The sequence below is a fragment of the Rhinolophus sinicus genome, chromosome 16, assembly GCF_057876585.1.
Source record: "Rhinolophus sinicus isolate RSI-liver-muscle chromosome 16, RSI-T2T, whole genome shotgun sequence".
NCBI classification, from domain to species: domain Eukaryota; kingdom Metazoa; phylum Chordata; class Mammalia; order Chiroptera; family Rhinolophidae; genus Rhinolophus; species Rhinolophus sinicus.
This window is the reverse complement of record NC_142516.1, coordinates 125274571-125290842: the sequence shown is the minus strand read 5'-3', so window position 1 is coordinate 125290842 and position 16272 is coordinate 125274571. Positions and strand designations below refer to the sequence as shown.

At 38.7% G+C, this 16272-nt stretch overlaps 1 protein-coding gene across 1 annotated transcript in view; it reads right to left on the bottom strand.

Moving 5' to 3' along the window:
* Positions 1-4951: 4951 nt before the first annotated feature.
* The window catches only part of TNKS (tankyrase), a 191602-nt gene continuing 180281 nt past the window's right edge, over positions 4952-16272 (bottom strand). The window contains exons 23-27 of the mRNA XM_019750527.3: positions 15882-15956; positions 14861-14966; positions 14087-14273; positions 11186-11342; positions 4952-7333 (exon numbers count right to left, since the gene is read on the bottom strand). Coding sequence (XP_019606086.2) covers positions 7247-7333; positions 11186-11342; positions 14087-14273; positions 14861-14966; positions 15882-15956 — 612 coding nt within the window. The 3' untranslated portion in view covers positions 4952-7246. The remainder of the gene's footprint in view (positions 7334-11185; positions 11343-14086; positions 14274-14860; positions 14967-15881; positions 15957-16272) is intronic.

Here is a 16272-nt window from a genome sequence, read left to right as displayed (position 1 = left end):
TTCAGCTCTTTTGGGTAAATACCAAGAGTTGGTATTTGCTGGATCGTACAGTAAAGACTTACTCTACAAATCAGTCCCTGGCCCAGAAAAGTAAGGCGATCATATGAACAAAATGAGCACGTTACCTACATACTTTCACTTACGCAAAGTTGTTTCATTAGCAATCTAGGACAGGTGGAATTGGTCAAAATGAAAACATACTCACTGCCTCTTCCACTTCTGCTGTTTCTAAGTCCAGATCTTCAGGGTAGATGCCAACAGAAAAACTTGGCAGCTCGGTCCCAACTTCATGGAAACAGATAACTTTTCATTATTCCCAGTATAGTGCCGGGTGCTCCTCCAGCTTGGAGGCCCATTGTACTGTCTTGTGGCTACAAAATCACGAGGGAAAGTGAACCGTGCTGAATGACCAAGGTTCACAAGTGCGATCAAATCGGCGTGCCCCCTCTAACCTGAGACACTAGCTCACAACAACCAAGGCACTCCACGTAGACAATGCCCTTCAAAATGAAGCACCACCCCTTTATGTTAGGACGATTTAGTTTTCTAGCAAGTCATTTTCTACAGAAATAAATCCAATCCAGCAAGTCCTTTACGGCCCTCCTCCCACACTTCTCCTAGCGCCCGATCCACCGTGGTCTCAAGCTATAAAAGCAGGCCCTTGAAATATTTCTGTATCAGTAACCAAACCAAGTTGCTGCAATTCAAAGTTATTATTTTCTATTCCACTTGCTTTTTGTGCACAGTTCAGATCATTTCTATTTTGTACCACAGCAATAACCAACGGGGAACCAACTCCTGAGTCTAGTGGTATTTAGAATCTCATCTTCTCATGAGACACTGACAGAAAACCATGCAGTCGAGTCACCTCACTGTTTTCATTCCTGCCTAAACACTCAAACTCCATAAACAGCCACCATTTGGTACATATCAATAGGTACCTATATGTCACCACTTTGAGTCTCTGTTTCTTCATCTGTAAAATGGTGATTAAAATACCTATTTTGCAGGGTTGTTGGGAAATGTACACAAAGTACCTGGCTCATCATATGGTCTCAGTAACAGCTATTGTTATTTGCAGGGTAGTTGGAGTGCTTCCAAGTACTTAATTTATATCTTCTTGCAAATCTGACCATCACACTGGCAAAGAAACTACAGAGAAAATTCTAGCTTCCAATGTATTATTTAATGAATCCCTAGGCATGGATACAGGAGAGGGGAAGAAAAAAAGAAACAATTTTTTTAGTCCTATGTGCCAGGCACTGTGCTAGGCATTTAATGTCCACCGCTGCATGACGTAAGTATTACTATCTCCTTCCTCCCCCCCAATATGACAGGTGAGGGGAGGGAGTCTATAAGCAGGGCCTCCGGGTGGGTGGCCCTGGTGTGAGGTGAGCCTCCAAAACCCATGCCTCTCCGTTTCAGAGACATTTCTAAAAGGAACCTGTGCTTCTCCTGCTATTGCCGTACTTCTGTGACTCCCATGTGGGCTTAGAGATGGGGACAAAGCACATCCAACAGATGATACCAGGAAGACGAGGAGGGATAGTTGTTACTTGTATTCTGACAGTTTTAGGTGAGCTGTGTTAGGGTTGCTCAGGTGGAAATGAACTAACTGGGAAACGAAAACACATCAGAGCTAACTGCTAGCCACATGCAGTATACTTTAAAAATGTTTTTATTGAATATTAAACAAATACAAGTACTGTAAGTTAGACATTTAGCCAAAGCACAATTACAGGTTAAATAGAATCATAAAGATGTCTTAAATAGAAACCCACCATGCAGGCAGGGTAAGTTCCTTGATGCCCCTCTTTTGGCAAGTCGAGGGTGACGGTGAAAAAGTCTTCCATTCCACGTGAAAGACAGTGAAGACTAGAAGAATTTACATGCTGTACGTGATTTTCCATGACCAAATTGATAGGGTTGCCAGATTTAGTAAAATATAATAAAACAAAGCAAAAACCCAGAATGTTCAGTTAAATTTAAATTTCAGATAAATAATGAATTTTTAAATTGTAAATGTATGGCAAATAATACATGAAACATACGTAAGCTAAAAAATTATTTACCTGAAATTTAAATTTAACTGGATGTCTTATATTTTATCTGGCAATCCTACAAACAGGATGCAGAAAAGAAAAGGGAGGGACTGGAACCTCCCGCAACTGGTGGGTCATACAGAGACTAAAAATAAAAACAACATCAATAATGAACTAAAGAGTCACCACACTGGTTACTTACACAGACCAACATCACAGTGAGAAAATACAAGTACTACTCCAAATGCTGTCGCCAGGAAACATTCCAGGTTTCCTGCAAGCTGGTTCTGTAAGTGTTTTTGAGAAACCTTGTTGATAAAAGTACCTTTTTTCAGTTTGCAGGTATCAAAGTCAAGTACTACCACAAAGACAGGCTGAGCTTGAAACAATGGAAGCAGAAGCGGGTATTCTATGCACATGAAGAGTTTAAATATTTTGTGTAACGAATACAAGGGTTAGATAGTTAAGGTCATCTTCTAGGTTTAGGCTATTCGCCTCAAATTTTCGTTCCTTTCTAAATCTTACTGTTGTGTTTTACAGCTTTTCATCCTGAACCTTAGGAGGGGCACAGGAGTGTGTGAGGGACACCCTACTACCAGAGTTTAACTGCATTTCTCTGCAAACACTGAATCAGCAAAGGGCTCTCAGAGCTGCCTGCAGAAATGGGTAGATAGATAAACAACAAAACAATCTGAATTCTGGAGAATGAGAAATCTGCTTGAAAAGATGGGTGGCAGGGTGGGGGTGGAGATGTGAAAGTGTAAAGCAGAAAAGAAAATGTGAAAGAATGAAGAGTCAAAATGCAATCATCTCTACAGCGTGAATGTTATTTAAAAGGAGGCAGAACCCTCTGGCAGATATGTATACAACTGCCACACCATGAGCTTACTTGGTCTCACAGAGTACATAAAATCTTTAGCTTCCTCCTGCTTTTCACTTATCACCATAGTTTATATTTTACAGTGATTAAAAACAGCTTGTGCAGCAGTCAAATTCTACATGGTATCACTTAATGGGTTGTTGCTGTAGTTCCACAAACACAAAACTTAATAGATTTTGAAATCTTTCTAGCATTTCTCCAAACCAGATGATCTGGTAGTGGGGGAATTTCAGAAATAGAGAAATTTGAAAGGGTTGATTCTATCAGCTCCTTTGCATAAGCGAGCATGACTTACGAAATATACCCTCACCAAATAAGCATTAACGGGTGTGATATACACAAGAGACATACCCAACTTATGGACACCTTTCACACACTAAGTAATGGAATCACAACTTTTTATTTATTAGGATATAAAAGGTTAAAAAGTTTCTGTCAAGGTTAAGGCTTTCTTAAGGAGTATTTAACTTCTATAATTTTAGAATGCACAAAGTGTCTGAAGAAGCCTCACCTTTAGGGGTGGTTTTTTAAAAAAAACGCATTTCGTTTTCATATGCTAGACGTGTCCAAGCAAAGCTCAAATATAACCTTCCCAATTACTTTCTTTTCATTTCTGTCACTAATTTGACATCAAACAAGTTTTACTTTAGTCTTCAAATAAATTTCTGACACATGAAATCCTAGCTTAATGTCAGTTTTTAGTGTTCCCTGAATGACTAACGTCTTCACTATGCAAGGTAATTCCCCAAAAGAAAACTGTCCCACCATGAGCATTTCTGGTAAGTAAGAAGGCTGTTTATCACAGATTATCATATAAATGGGATCTGGACACACTGGGGGGAAAGGTGCTTAAAAATACACACCATTTGTTTGAAAGTTTACAGAAATCCAGAGAGTGCATATGTTTAAAAGAGAGTGAGCAACGTCCAATAACCACTGTGCAACTGAGAGAGTATTGAGAGAAAAACCTAGACAACTTACTGCATTCTAACAGTTCTTCCAGCATACACCGTCTTTTCTGTATAAAGGCAATAATAATAGAATAGTAATCTATATTACTTTATTTGCCACATTCAGGCATTTCTCTGTATGTATCAAGCACTGTGCTACTGTGAGAGGAAAGGGAAGTTAGCCTAGCCACTAACACCAAGCTCAGGTGAACACAACAAGGATGCTAGTTCATGAAAACATCCTAATGTTTATTCTTATGTTATTGAAAAGCCAGAAATTCCAAATTCCAAGAAAGAAAAGGTAAATAAGAATCCTGGTTGTACTGCTTTATTTTGCATAGAATTAAAACTTTGGGTTCCATGCTATCATTTGTTAACAAAGTGGCAGAATCTTTTGAGCAGAACACATGGGGCCTAATACTTGGTTCTGGTTGTGATATGGAAACAGAGAGGTACTGTCTCCTTTTGCGAGATTCAGATGAAGACAGGAGGAAAATGAGTGGGGTCAAAGGTAATTGTTAGAACTAATTATTATTCCAGACTAACAATCTAGGGAAAAAGGATGGAGGCCAAGTACAAGGAGACAGTGGGCAGTCAGGCACTCACGCCTGACTCTAGTAGCCAGGCTGGCCACTGCGTGGTAAGCGGAGCCATCACGTCCAGAAACCCTTTCATGTTAGACCTGCGGGAAAGCTGGGGGAGATGTCCAGATTCGCTCTTCCATTCCATTTGAGAAACAGAAGGGTCAGTTGAGGGAAGGCCATATTGGAAGTCCTCAACTTGCTAGTGTTGCTATATAGTGCATATGCAAGAAATTAAATGGATTTGAGCATAATTTAATACCATGCTTTCATATTCCAAAGGGTTTCTCACACTGCTATAGACGGAAATTCCAAATGTAATCAACTTTTGCTAGCTTGAGTACACTCATGATGACCTTTGGTTTTCAAATTTTGAAAAAATGTATTTGGCTCCGATGAGATATCAACCCATTCTCTTGAGCAGATGAATATGTACACATTCTTTTAAGAATTACTATATACTTGATTCATTACAAGACAAGGAGCACTGCAAAAGTCTTCCTACACAGTACCTTTACTCGGTACACAGAACATACAATACATAACGTTGGCAGTTTAAATACTGAACCACTGTTTAACTTCTCAAGTGTAAGGCTGAAGTTTAAAACTGGCACATCCATTAACCTAATTAATATGATGGAAACAACATATAACCATCGTCGGGTAGTGGATTATCTTTTTAATGAAGCTATAAAGCTTTTGGTATCTATGCCATATTAACCCTTTTAGTTAACTAAAAATCACAGCTGTGTTGACCATTTTAAAGTATATCTAAGTGGGGAGGCAAGTAATACACACTTTCACAGCTACTGAATACTACACAGATGCCAATTCCTTCAACCCATTGTTACACACAGCAAAACAAGAAGGAAAGGAGGAAACGCCCTCTTAATGAATATCAACTTCAAAGCTTCCTAGGGATTCTAGTGCTATAACACAAGTAGCCAAGACAAACACCCAGCTTGGGCCACTAAAACTTCAATAGAAGCAACAACTGAGGCTAATTCTTGATTTAATTTTGAGGACTGATGCAAGATTCAGCTATAAAACTCAAACTAGTTCCCGATGCCTAGTTACAGCATTGGACTCAAGCCAGAAAGAAAGCAAAATGTGTATTTTAAGAGCCTATTCTAGAATTTTTGCATGTAACCATTTTATTTTTCTTTAGGCGATTAAATGAAGTCACAGCTTAATCAGCCTGTATTAAAAAACAAACAAGTCAATTTTCAGGACTTCAAGTTGAAACTGCAAGTTTTGTGTCACACTGTTCTTCATTTTTTTTTAAACCACATTTATATTACCTTTGCTTCAAAGCTGAGTAGATGCACTGCTTGTCAAAGTAAATAAATTAATGCACTCAATTCAATATTCAGTTAAGGTGAAAAGGGCAAGCGTGAGAACTGCAATGGATAATTTTTTACAAGTGTCAATGTGTACAAACAAGCAAAAGAAAGTAGTAATCTCATGAAGTGACGGAATGGTATTTTTCCATCTTCATTTAAAAAAATAACTGAAAGAGCTTTGGTTTTAAGTTTTTGTTCTTCTTTTCTATTGAGAAGTTTAAAGAACTGGTTCAAAAATTTAGTGCAGGGACCGGTATAAACCATTTGAAGCACCTCACTCAAAGTAAACCCAAATCTGGAGTCAACAAAAAAGCTCTTGCATTTGTGCACAACTATCTACTACGCAGGATTTAAATCCTAGCTTGCTAACCCAGAGAAACAATAAAGTAATATTTTTGTGACTCCAATGAAGTACAATCATTTGATTGAATTTGGAAATAAGGGAGCTAATTTTGGGGGTGACAACTGCGGTGGACCGGATTGAGAGCAGCTTTCCTGTGAGGAGTCCCCACGGTCCTTTGCGGTGGCAACTGTCCAGGACCACATGCTCCTCCCGCGTCCTCACAGCCCTCCCTCGCTGTCTCATCTCCGAGCCCACAACAGCATCCCTGCGCTGTCCCGTGGCTGTGCTCCGCGGGGCCCTCCAGCACTGTCTTGACTGCCCGTGCCGCAGGCAGGTATTTGAGAGCAAGTGGCCCTCACCAGCTTTGACTTCTCTGAACTTGGGAGCTCCTAAGTCAGGTTGATGTTTGTGCATTTCCCTTGTAAGACTGGCCAATTAATTAAGTAAATGAAAACTTGATGTTTCTCCTTCTCCTCTCAATTTATGTTTATAAGAAGTACAGATATAAAATAAATTAAAGTGAAAAGAACTCTTGCTCAGCCAGAAGCTTGTTGCATTGCTAATGATTTTAGTCAGTGTGACTTTGTGCAAAATATTCTCAAGAAGGCTCTGGCTCATTATCAAAGTAAGAAAAAAAACACACCAAAAAACAAAACAAAAACGCCCCAAAATGATGCATGTTTAGAAAAAAACGAAAAATGAGCCTGTCATATGTGTATTTGTTATATACACGTGCCATATATAATAAAGCAAATGTAGTGTGTGAATTGTGGACATTTGGGAAAGTATTGGTTATGTTTTCTTTTTTTTCCATTTCCAAGTCTAGATCAAAGCAATCTTATTTTAGAAATGGATAATTACAATGAAAGTGAGCCTGAGATATATTAAAAGGCTGCCCCTGTAAACATTTCCTCAAAGGGAACAGTAGCAGTTGAGTACGTATCAGTTACTCATACTATATTCATTACTATATAGCAATGCTTCATAAAAGACAAACAGCTTATTCTAGGCTGTCAGGGATTTACAGAATATTGATTTTGTTGGAAACAATCCATTGTAATCCAGTCCCAGGTGTAAATCTGATCTGGCTTTACCAGTGGGCATTCACTAGGTCTTCTGCTCTGCGGCTGTTGCCGTCTGTGAAGGAGCTTCCGGCTTCATGATCTGGTATGTGATGAGATACTCTGGGTATGCCTGGAGAGGACAGGAAGAAAAACAGGTCACCCTTTTGGCAGCTACAATATTAAAGCCTTACTTGACGTGAAGCCTCAGAGGAGGAGGATCCTAATGGATATTCTACATACACACTCAGGAGCCTGTGAAGGCCAGCCAACAGGTGACCGAACGATTAGGAGATCCACCTACATGTCTGTATATAACCCATGTATAAACCTTACAATCTAGCAAGTTGTTAAAATGTTCTTTCTACTTTTAATACTGTAAATTAGTTAACACTGCATCCACCCCTTATTAGAGAGCCACATGCCATAAACAAGAAAATTAAGGTAAGAGGAAATCTTTTCCACCTCATCTAGTGTAGTGCTCAATATACTAGCATGTGTTCAAAAAGTTTGGTAAATGAAAGAATGATTCTGCTGAATCGATTTCAAATTAATCACAGATGATGATGTAACCCATTGAGCTGGAAGAACGGTGAGGTGTGTTGGGTCACCAATAACTTAGAGGCAACAGTTTAGAGATAATTTTTAAAAGTCACCCACATATGAAAGAAATTGTATTTACCATAGATAACTTACAAAATATTGAAAAGCGTATGGGAAAGAAAACCGAAATCACTTATTATCTCAATATTGAGATAATAAAGTTTTGGTTGCTTCTATGTTTCACATCTATTATGTAAATGCATTTTAAAAAATCATAGTCATATAAATATACTAATATGTATTAAATCATTTTCTTTTTGTTGAATATTTAGGTTTAAATTTCTCATTATGATAATCAAGACAGTAATGAACATCCTCGCATTTTTTTTTTTTTTGGTGACCATCACTGATTATATTAATACAAATTTCTAGAAGTGGAATTATTGCGTCAAAGTGAAAGCATTTTATCAAGCAGTCTGGAGTTTCTAATTTAAACAAGTGAAAACTGACAAATTTATTCTTTGGTAGTTTTTAAACTTTTCACTTGGAAACTGCAAACTTACACATGAAGCTGCAAAAATTAAAATGATATGTACACAAGACACCTGCATACCCTTTACCCACATCCACCTACTATCCCGGTTTTATCCCATTTGCTGTCACATGTGTTTTCCCCACCTCTGTACATACCAGGCAGGCAGGCAAGCAGATGTACAGGCACATTTTTTCCTGAACCATTTGAGAGTAAGTTATATACATCACCGTGGGTCTTTACATATGCCAGTATTTATTTGCTAAGCATTGGGATATTCTCTTACGTAAGCACAGGACCAACCTTATAATTTGATACTGACAGAATATTTTTATCTACCTGCCATTCATTCAGATTTCACTTTTCTCAGTTGACCTAAGGTCCTTTCTCTCCCAGTACCAGATCCAACGTGGGGGCAGGACCTTCAGTTAGTTGTCCTGTCTCTTGAGTTTCATTTAATCTGGAAAGTTTTCAAAGTCTTGCTCTGTCTTTTATAACACTGACATTTTTTGAAGAATCCAGTCTTAGCACATTTTTTATTAATAGAACATTTCTCATTTTGATTAGACTGCAGTTATGCATTCTTGGCTGGAATGCTGCATGAATGATGTCGTGCCATCTCAGAACACACACCTGGAGGCACGTTCTAGGTCTACCTGTTCCTCACTGGTGATGTTAATTTTGATAATCTGGTCAAGGTATTGCCCCCTTTCTCCAATGTGTAATTACTGTGATTTTTCTCTCTTTTGTAACTAATAAGACCATGCAAATATCTTTCTCCTTATCAAAATTATCCCCTAGATTTAGCAACCATGATTCTTGCATGATCTTGATGATTCTTGCATGATCTAATCTTGACCACAATGGCTGCAAAGATGATGATTGTCTAAATCCAGTACTCCCTCCACATCTACCCATGTGCCCTTGGATTTCTACTGTAAGCAAAAGCCTTCTTTTCTCCTTCACTCACTCACTCATTCATTCGTTCATTTATTTATTATCAGTATAGAATCATGAATTCCTATTTTTTTCAATGGTTTAAATTTCATTACTGTACTTATTTGGTATTCAAATTGTCCCAGATTTGGCCAGTGGGAGCCTGTTCAAGCTGGCTCTGTGTCCCTGTGGCATGCCCCCATAATTTTTTTTTTTTTTGAACACTTCATTACTTCCTGGCATGCCAGCTCCTCCAGGCTCATCTTGTTCCTATTCTGCTCCAACCTGGATTTAGCTGTTTTCCCAAAGATCCTGGGAGCCTTTTGGTGAGGATGGTATTAGAGGTCAAGATCTGGGCTCTCGGTGTTCTCACTGCTATTGGGGTTTCTCTGCTCTCAGCAGACAGTGCTAAGAAACACATGCATATATATATACATATACTCGTATACATCCACATGCTTCCATGACTCTTACACAGAGACCTATACATACATTTACATGTGTACACACATGCATACATGTATTAGAAACCACGAGTTCGTATCAGTACCTCTAACCAGTCTATCCCTACAGTCATTTTACCTTCCCCCATTCCATATTTGTGTGTCTCTTCAACAGTGAGAACCCTGGCTCCCTAAATCAACACATTTACTCATTTGCTGAACCCTATAATCTAATGAGAAGAGTTTCACTACTTTGTCCATGCCACCACAATCAACAGATCTACTAAACGGAATTCAGAATTCGTTCTCAGTTCTTCCCCCTACACCACACCCCACATGGCCAAAGACCGACAGCATATAATATTGTTTTCATAGGTTACTGGTATTTAATTTCTTCTTTCTCTCTTCCTCCTGAAGTTAAGGCATCTATTTGAAATTCAATTAAGTTTAGACAAATTGGTTTTTGTTTTCAGTCAAATTGGTAGGCATTTGGCAGTACTGTGAAAGTTAAGGACTGGGTTGAAAATAAGAGAAAGTTTTCCTGCTTGTTGGAGCCACAAGTAATTGGCAGAATTTAATGTACTGTAGCTTTATGACTCAGAAAGCTATCATTCTACGAATGTGAGTACCATGCTCAGCAGTACAGATGGTCCTTGATTTATGATGGTTAGACTTGTGCTGGGCAGTGGGTGGCAACGAGCCACAGCTCCCAGTTACCCATGCAATCATAAGGGTAAGTAACCGGTATGCTACGGGGTACTGTGTTGCCAGTGAATTTTAGATACTGTGTTTTCACATCCCATCATGCCTACAAAACACCCATCTGTCAACTGTGTGCCAGGGTGCTTTCAGCTGCGTGTGTATGTTAATGGCGAGTACCCATGCAACCATTCGGTTGGTCATTTTCAGTACAGCGTTCAATAAATTACATGTGCCAGTCAATACTTATTATAAATAGGCTTTGTGTTAGCTGATTTTACCCAACTGTAGGCTAATGTAAGTATTCTGAGCACGTTTAAATTAGCCTAGGCTAAGCTATGATGTTTGGTAGGTTAGGTGTATTAAATGCAACTTACACTACTTGCAACTTATGGGTTTATTGGGATGTAACCCCATCAAGGAGCATCTGTACAGAGCTTCAACTCGTGTGACCAGCTGTGGCAAGTATATCCATGCAGATGACCCATGAAATGGTAGCTGCTCTTAGCTCTACTGCCATGTTGGGGTATGAAAGGCACAAAGCATTAATTCAGAATAGCAGGCCTTAAGAACAGCATGAGATGTCATGCCTTTTCCTCAGCTGCCCTCTTGTTCACACTGTGTTACTTGGCTGACAGGTGACTGATGGGTTGTGTGTGTAGAGTTGATGTCAAAGAATTCTGACATCTTCATTTTGACCTGAAGCAACTAATGCTATCAGACTATATGGTAGATGTTTTATTAAATGGTTTTCTTTAACTCGTATGTGGTCTCCATATTCTGTATGAAGACATTTAGCAGCTTTGTTACGCTCATCTGGTGAGCAACATACCTGTTCTCCTCTGTAGATGACATACTCAGCATATGCCAGCCCATTCACACTTGGTCTCCCGATAACGGAGTGATGTCCTGGGGGGGCATGAGCCATTTTCATGGTGCTGAACTGCAGAAAGGATTTTCCAAGGGTCACTCTACAGAAAAGCATTTGTCTAAAGAAAACAGAAAGTAATGCTTTGAAGGAAGCTTTAAATCTTGGAGTGATATAACTGTTAGGTTTATTGATTTAAAAAAATATTTAACACAAGGTGAGCTAACTTAAACATCACTTTCATAGTTATGAGTAGGAAAGGAATGAGATTTGATATATTGCTTTATTATGAACAATAAGGCTCAATTGTTACACTTTAAGTGTAACTTAAAGTTTTGGTGTGGTTTAGGAATCAATCACAAAAATGCCTGGTAAATTTTGAAAAATGGAAAAAGAAGAATACCAGTGAAAACAGTTCTTGTCAGGAAGGACAGGAATAAAGTAAAGATAGTAAGTGAACAACAGCAGCATCTGAAATTAAGACTTGGATTTACTCATTATGAAGTAAGAACTAGAGTAAGATAAATAATAAGAGTGGATCATATACAGCAATACTTGCTTAAATGTATGACTGGAAATTATACTACCTGGGTGACACATGAATGGGGCAGATGTGAAATACTATAGAGGAGAAGAAAGGTTGATAGGGAAGAAAGTATATTATATAAACTCGGGCTGGGCAAACTGGCTCTTGGGCCAAGTCGAGTGTGCCACCTATTTTTGTAAATAAAATTTTATTGGCACAAGACCACATACTCATTTACATATTGCCTATGGCTGCTTTTGCACTACAAGGGCAGAGCCGAGTCATTGGGACAGGGATCACATGGCCTGCAAAGCCTAAACTATTTATTATGTGGCCCTTTCAAGAAAAAGTTTGCCAACCCTTAATATAAACAACAGACATTTTAATTGAACAGTAAGATTGGTCACACTGCTAAAAGTAAAGTTATTCAAAGTTTGTGTTTAGTAATGGAGCATGATCTTTACATTATGACTTATCAGAGATATTATTTTGAGTCAATTAAAAATTGTGCCACGCCCAGTATAATTGGGTCCTGCCCAAGCTTTTTTAGTGTGAGCTACTGCTGACCCTCTGGCTTGGTTGCAGCAGCATCCTCCTGTTGGTCCCAGAGGAAAGGGTTTTGATCCACACGAGAGGGAGGCGTTTGAGCTCCATCCCCACACTGTGGCAGCACTCTGGTGTCACTGGACTGCCCACTCAGCCGGCAGGGCCCATCGCCATGGCCACTCCCAGACCATATGTCACATAAAGCTTGACCTGACAGTCCTCGCCTCCTGCCTTCTGTTTCCTGCCCCAGGGCTTCCCTGTTTCTGCGGAGGCAGAAGCAGCAGGACCTGCCCTGTGGCCCATGAGGCTGCAGGCCGCAGTGGGTAGGAGGGCTGGTTCCTGCCTGCTGGCTCACCGGCTTGCCCTGGGATTGTGGTGCATTCTGCAGATGCAGCAGCCCAAAGTGGGGCAGGGACGGGGAGAGTGTACAATGCCCCGTGGGGCTAATGCTGACCAGTGCAAGACAGGAGCCAGCAGATAAAGTCATCTCTTTTCTCCCATGATGTACTGTTCTTGAGATGCAGTAGTTCATACAGCTTCTCTAAAGGTGTCTCATGGACCAAGCAACCACGCACTTGTTCTGAAACTGGCCAGCTCCTTGATGGACCTCAGTCTATTCTGCCTCCTTGTCTACCTCATTTCTTTTTGTGCCCTTATTCCTGCTCCCCTGGGACTGCACTTGCCAAGAAAGTGCTAGCACGTAAGCTTTTGTTTCAGCCGTTGTTTTCTAGGGAATCCTGGCTAAGACATAAATGTGTGTGTCTAATTTTAATGAGGCCTGTTCATCCTCATCTAGGTTCACTTTTATTGCTTATTTAATTAAGTTCATTCTGCCTCCAGAAGAGTTAGGTTTGAAGCAACAATGACAGACTTTTGCATGTTACATATTCTTGGGAATTTTCATGGGTTACTAATCACAACAGCCTTAATGGAAAGACACTTCCTTCTGGACATACAGCATCCATCTTAGAACTGCTCATGGCTGCAGTTTGTTTCACAACGTGACCCACAGAGGTAAGGTTTAAGGTTAACAACTATAATGCATTTCTAGGTTATATGGGTCTTTTTCAGGTTTTAACTGAATTACAAGATCTCTTATTAACTTGACTTTACAAAAATAACCCATCTGGTTAAAGAGATATGTAATAAACTGCAATCTTTGTAAAGTACAATTTTTTTGTATTTTTTTCTATTGGCAGGGAAGAGACTAGGGAAGGGCATTTTTTTTTTCACTGACTTCAGAGACTATACTATTATTCTCTATAATTCCTGAGTTTTAAAATCCTATTTAAAAAACTAATGTTCATTTGTTTATTAATTCCAAAATTAATATTCTGAAGTCGGACTTTTCAAGGCCAATTATATATCCTGTCTTAAAACGTCACTAGGAACCTCAGAAGCATATTAAGATTCTACTTGATTATAGAAATGTGTGTCTTACTTCCAATGTGACTAGATCTAGAGGTTCTTTGTTCTAAAGAAATAATTTTCACACTTTTCTTGTTCTGATTCCAAAGCAAGAAAAGTGAAGTCTGGAAAAAAAGCCAAGATGGAGGGAGTTTCACTGTCACCTATGATTGATTGACACATACCCAGTTTTTATCACCACTAATGCCAGCTCTGGTGTCATTGCTCCTGTTAGGGCAGAGGCTGATGAGCTATTCCCACCCAGTCCCTGTCTGATTCATTAGGGTTAAGAATGAAGACAAACTGTGACTGCTGCAGAGCCAGAGCAACAAATGTGGTTCATGAGCTCAGAACAGCACCCACTACATGAAAGGCAAGATGCTCACCTGTGACATATATAACATGACCGATCTTTGTGTGTGGGGCAGCCTGTTCCTCCGCCAATTCCATAAACATACTGGTTGCTTTTAGAAGAGTTTTCGGCAAAATAAATCCCAGCACCAAACATTCCTCCTATGTATGCATGTCTCTCATCAAACCCTTTATGAATAATGGCATTAATGAAAGGAGAACCTAAAAATATATAGAAAGATTAGTTTTTGAACACTTTTCTAGAATCGCAATTAGCTGCATACTTGGCAGACTAATATTAAGTAATTAGTAATACATAACTGAAAAGTTTATTTTGTAAGATATCTGTCATACATAAATTATTATCATATACTAGAATCATATCAAGGACCAATAGTGCTCACCAAGCAAAGATGTTATAGGGATTTTGGAGATGGCATGAGATTTTAGGTAGTAAAGTACAATGAAGCTTTGAAAACACAGATTATTTTATAGCCAATCTTACTTTAAATAAGCACAGATAATCTGATAAACTAAAACTATTATGTTAAACTACAATAAAAATATTTCATTCTCTAGATGGCTCAATGTGCAATTTAAGTTCTGAAACAATTTCAAATAAGTCGTTCTCATTGTACACACCCCAGAAAGCCTGCACTAGAATATAATACATTAGAAAGCTGGTACCAACATGTAATTATTTGGAAAAAAATTCACAACGCTAATATAGTCAATAATACCGGTTTTCCGCTTTGCTGGAATTCGTGAAAGCCCAGAGAGGTGCCTCTAATTACTGTCATGACACTCACCGTGAAACAACATGCGCTCATTGTGGTGGTTATGATTCTCCTCAGACACTTCCTTTTGTCTGTGACAGAATCGCTCCCGCAACTTCTTGTTGACAACTTTTTGAATCTTTAAGAATGAGGAAGAAAGAAGAAATTTAGTGAAATGCATGCTACTTGGCAATTTATGATTTCAAGTGAAAAGGATGTGTTCCTTTAGGAAGGTCTAATTTGTGTTTTGTTTGCTTAAGACATTATTTAAAAATGATAAAGTTGCCAGGTTAGTATAATTTAGATAATACTCTGGCTATTAGTGACATAAATTTCAGTTTTGGTTTTCGTTTGTTATTCTGCATCAGACCTGGCTATACCTCAGAGTCGAGGAGTTGGAAAAAAAAAAAAAGTTATTCCTAGACTCTTCCCCAGACTCACTGAATTTTGGGATAGAGGGGCATATAAATCTGTATTTTTCAAAAAGCTCACTGGGTATTTCTGACGTCTAACTTCTACAGGTCTATTAACCCAAAGGGTTAAATCAGTTCTCAACGTATTTTATTCATCTTCATGATATCCCTTTGAAAAAAGCACATAAGCAGGCATCTAACCTGCATTATAAATTAAGATACTGAGATTAGGAGATATATACATTCTGATTTAATCACGGATTCAATTAGATTAAAAAAATCCAGGCCTGTACTGCTACTTTGAAATGGTGATAACAAAGATTACTGTCAGTTATGGTCTGAATTTATGGATGAGATGAGCTGGGAGTCGCATCACCATATTTGTATCCCTAATTCCAGCTGATCTGGGTTTCTCTTTGTAGCTTTGGTGGTGTTTCCTGGGTGTCTCTATTTCTAGTGAGTATGGTCTTGAAAGGCTAGACACTACATTGTAGTGAGGAGCGCCTGACTGCAGCGCAGCAGGTGACTGATCATCCTTGAGTTTGAAAATATTATTTTTTAAAAAACTTTTTCATTGTCAATGTCTGATTTTCAGGCAAGCCTTGCAATCCAATTTTCACCCTGAAATTTAAAAAACTTACTCGAATAACATTATATCTGTTGAAGATGCCGCCAGCGTTACCACCATCTCTGTGTTCTCGAATTGTACTTTGCATCTATAGAAAAATAAAATAACGAACTTTTGGAAAATGTGCCAGTGTATAATTCTAAAGACACTCCTTCCATTGTTTTCAGAATTTCAATTCTATTACATTGTTCCACTGATGAGTCTAAGACTCTCTTATAAATAAATAGGAGTTCACTATAAATTGATCAAGAAGTTTAGTAGGTATTTCTGGTGAGAATATAGTCATAAACATAAACATTAAACTTCTGCATTTTCTAATAAAAACTTTGAAAGATTTTTCTGTAAAAACAATGGGGAAATATAAAATATCACATTAAGTCATCTACATTACTATTTTACGTTAT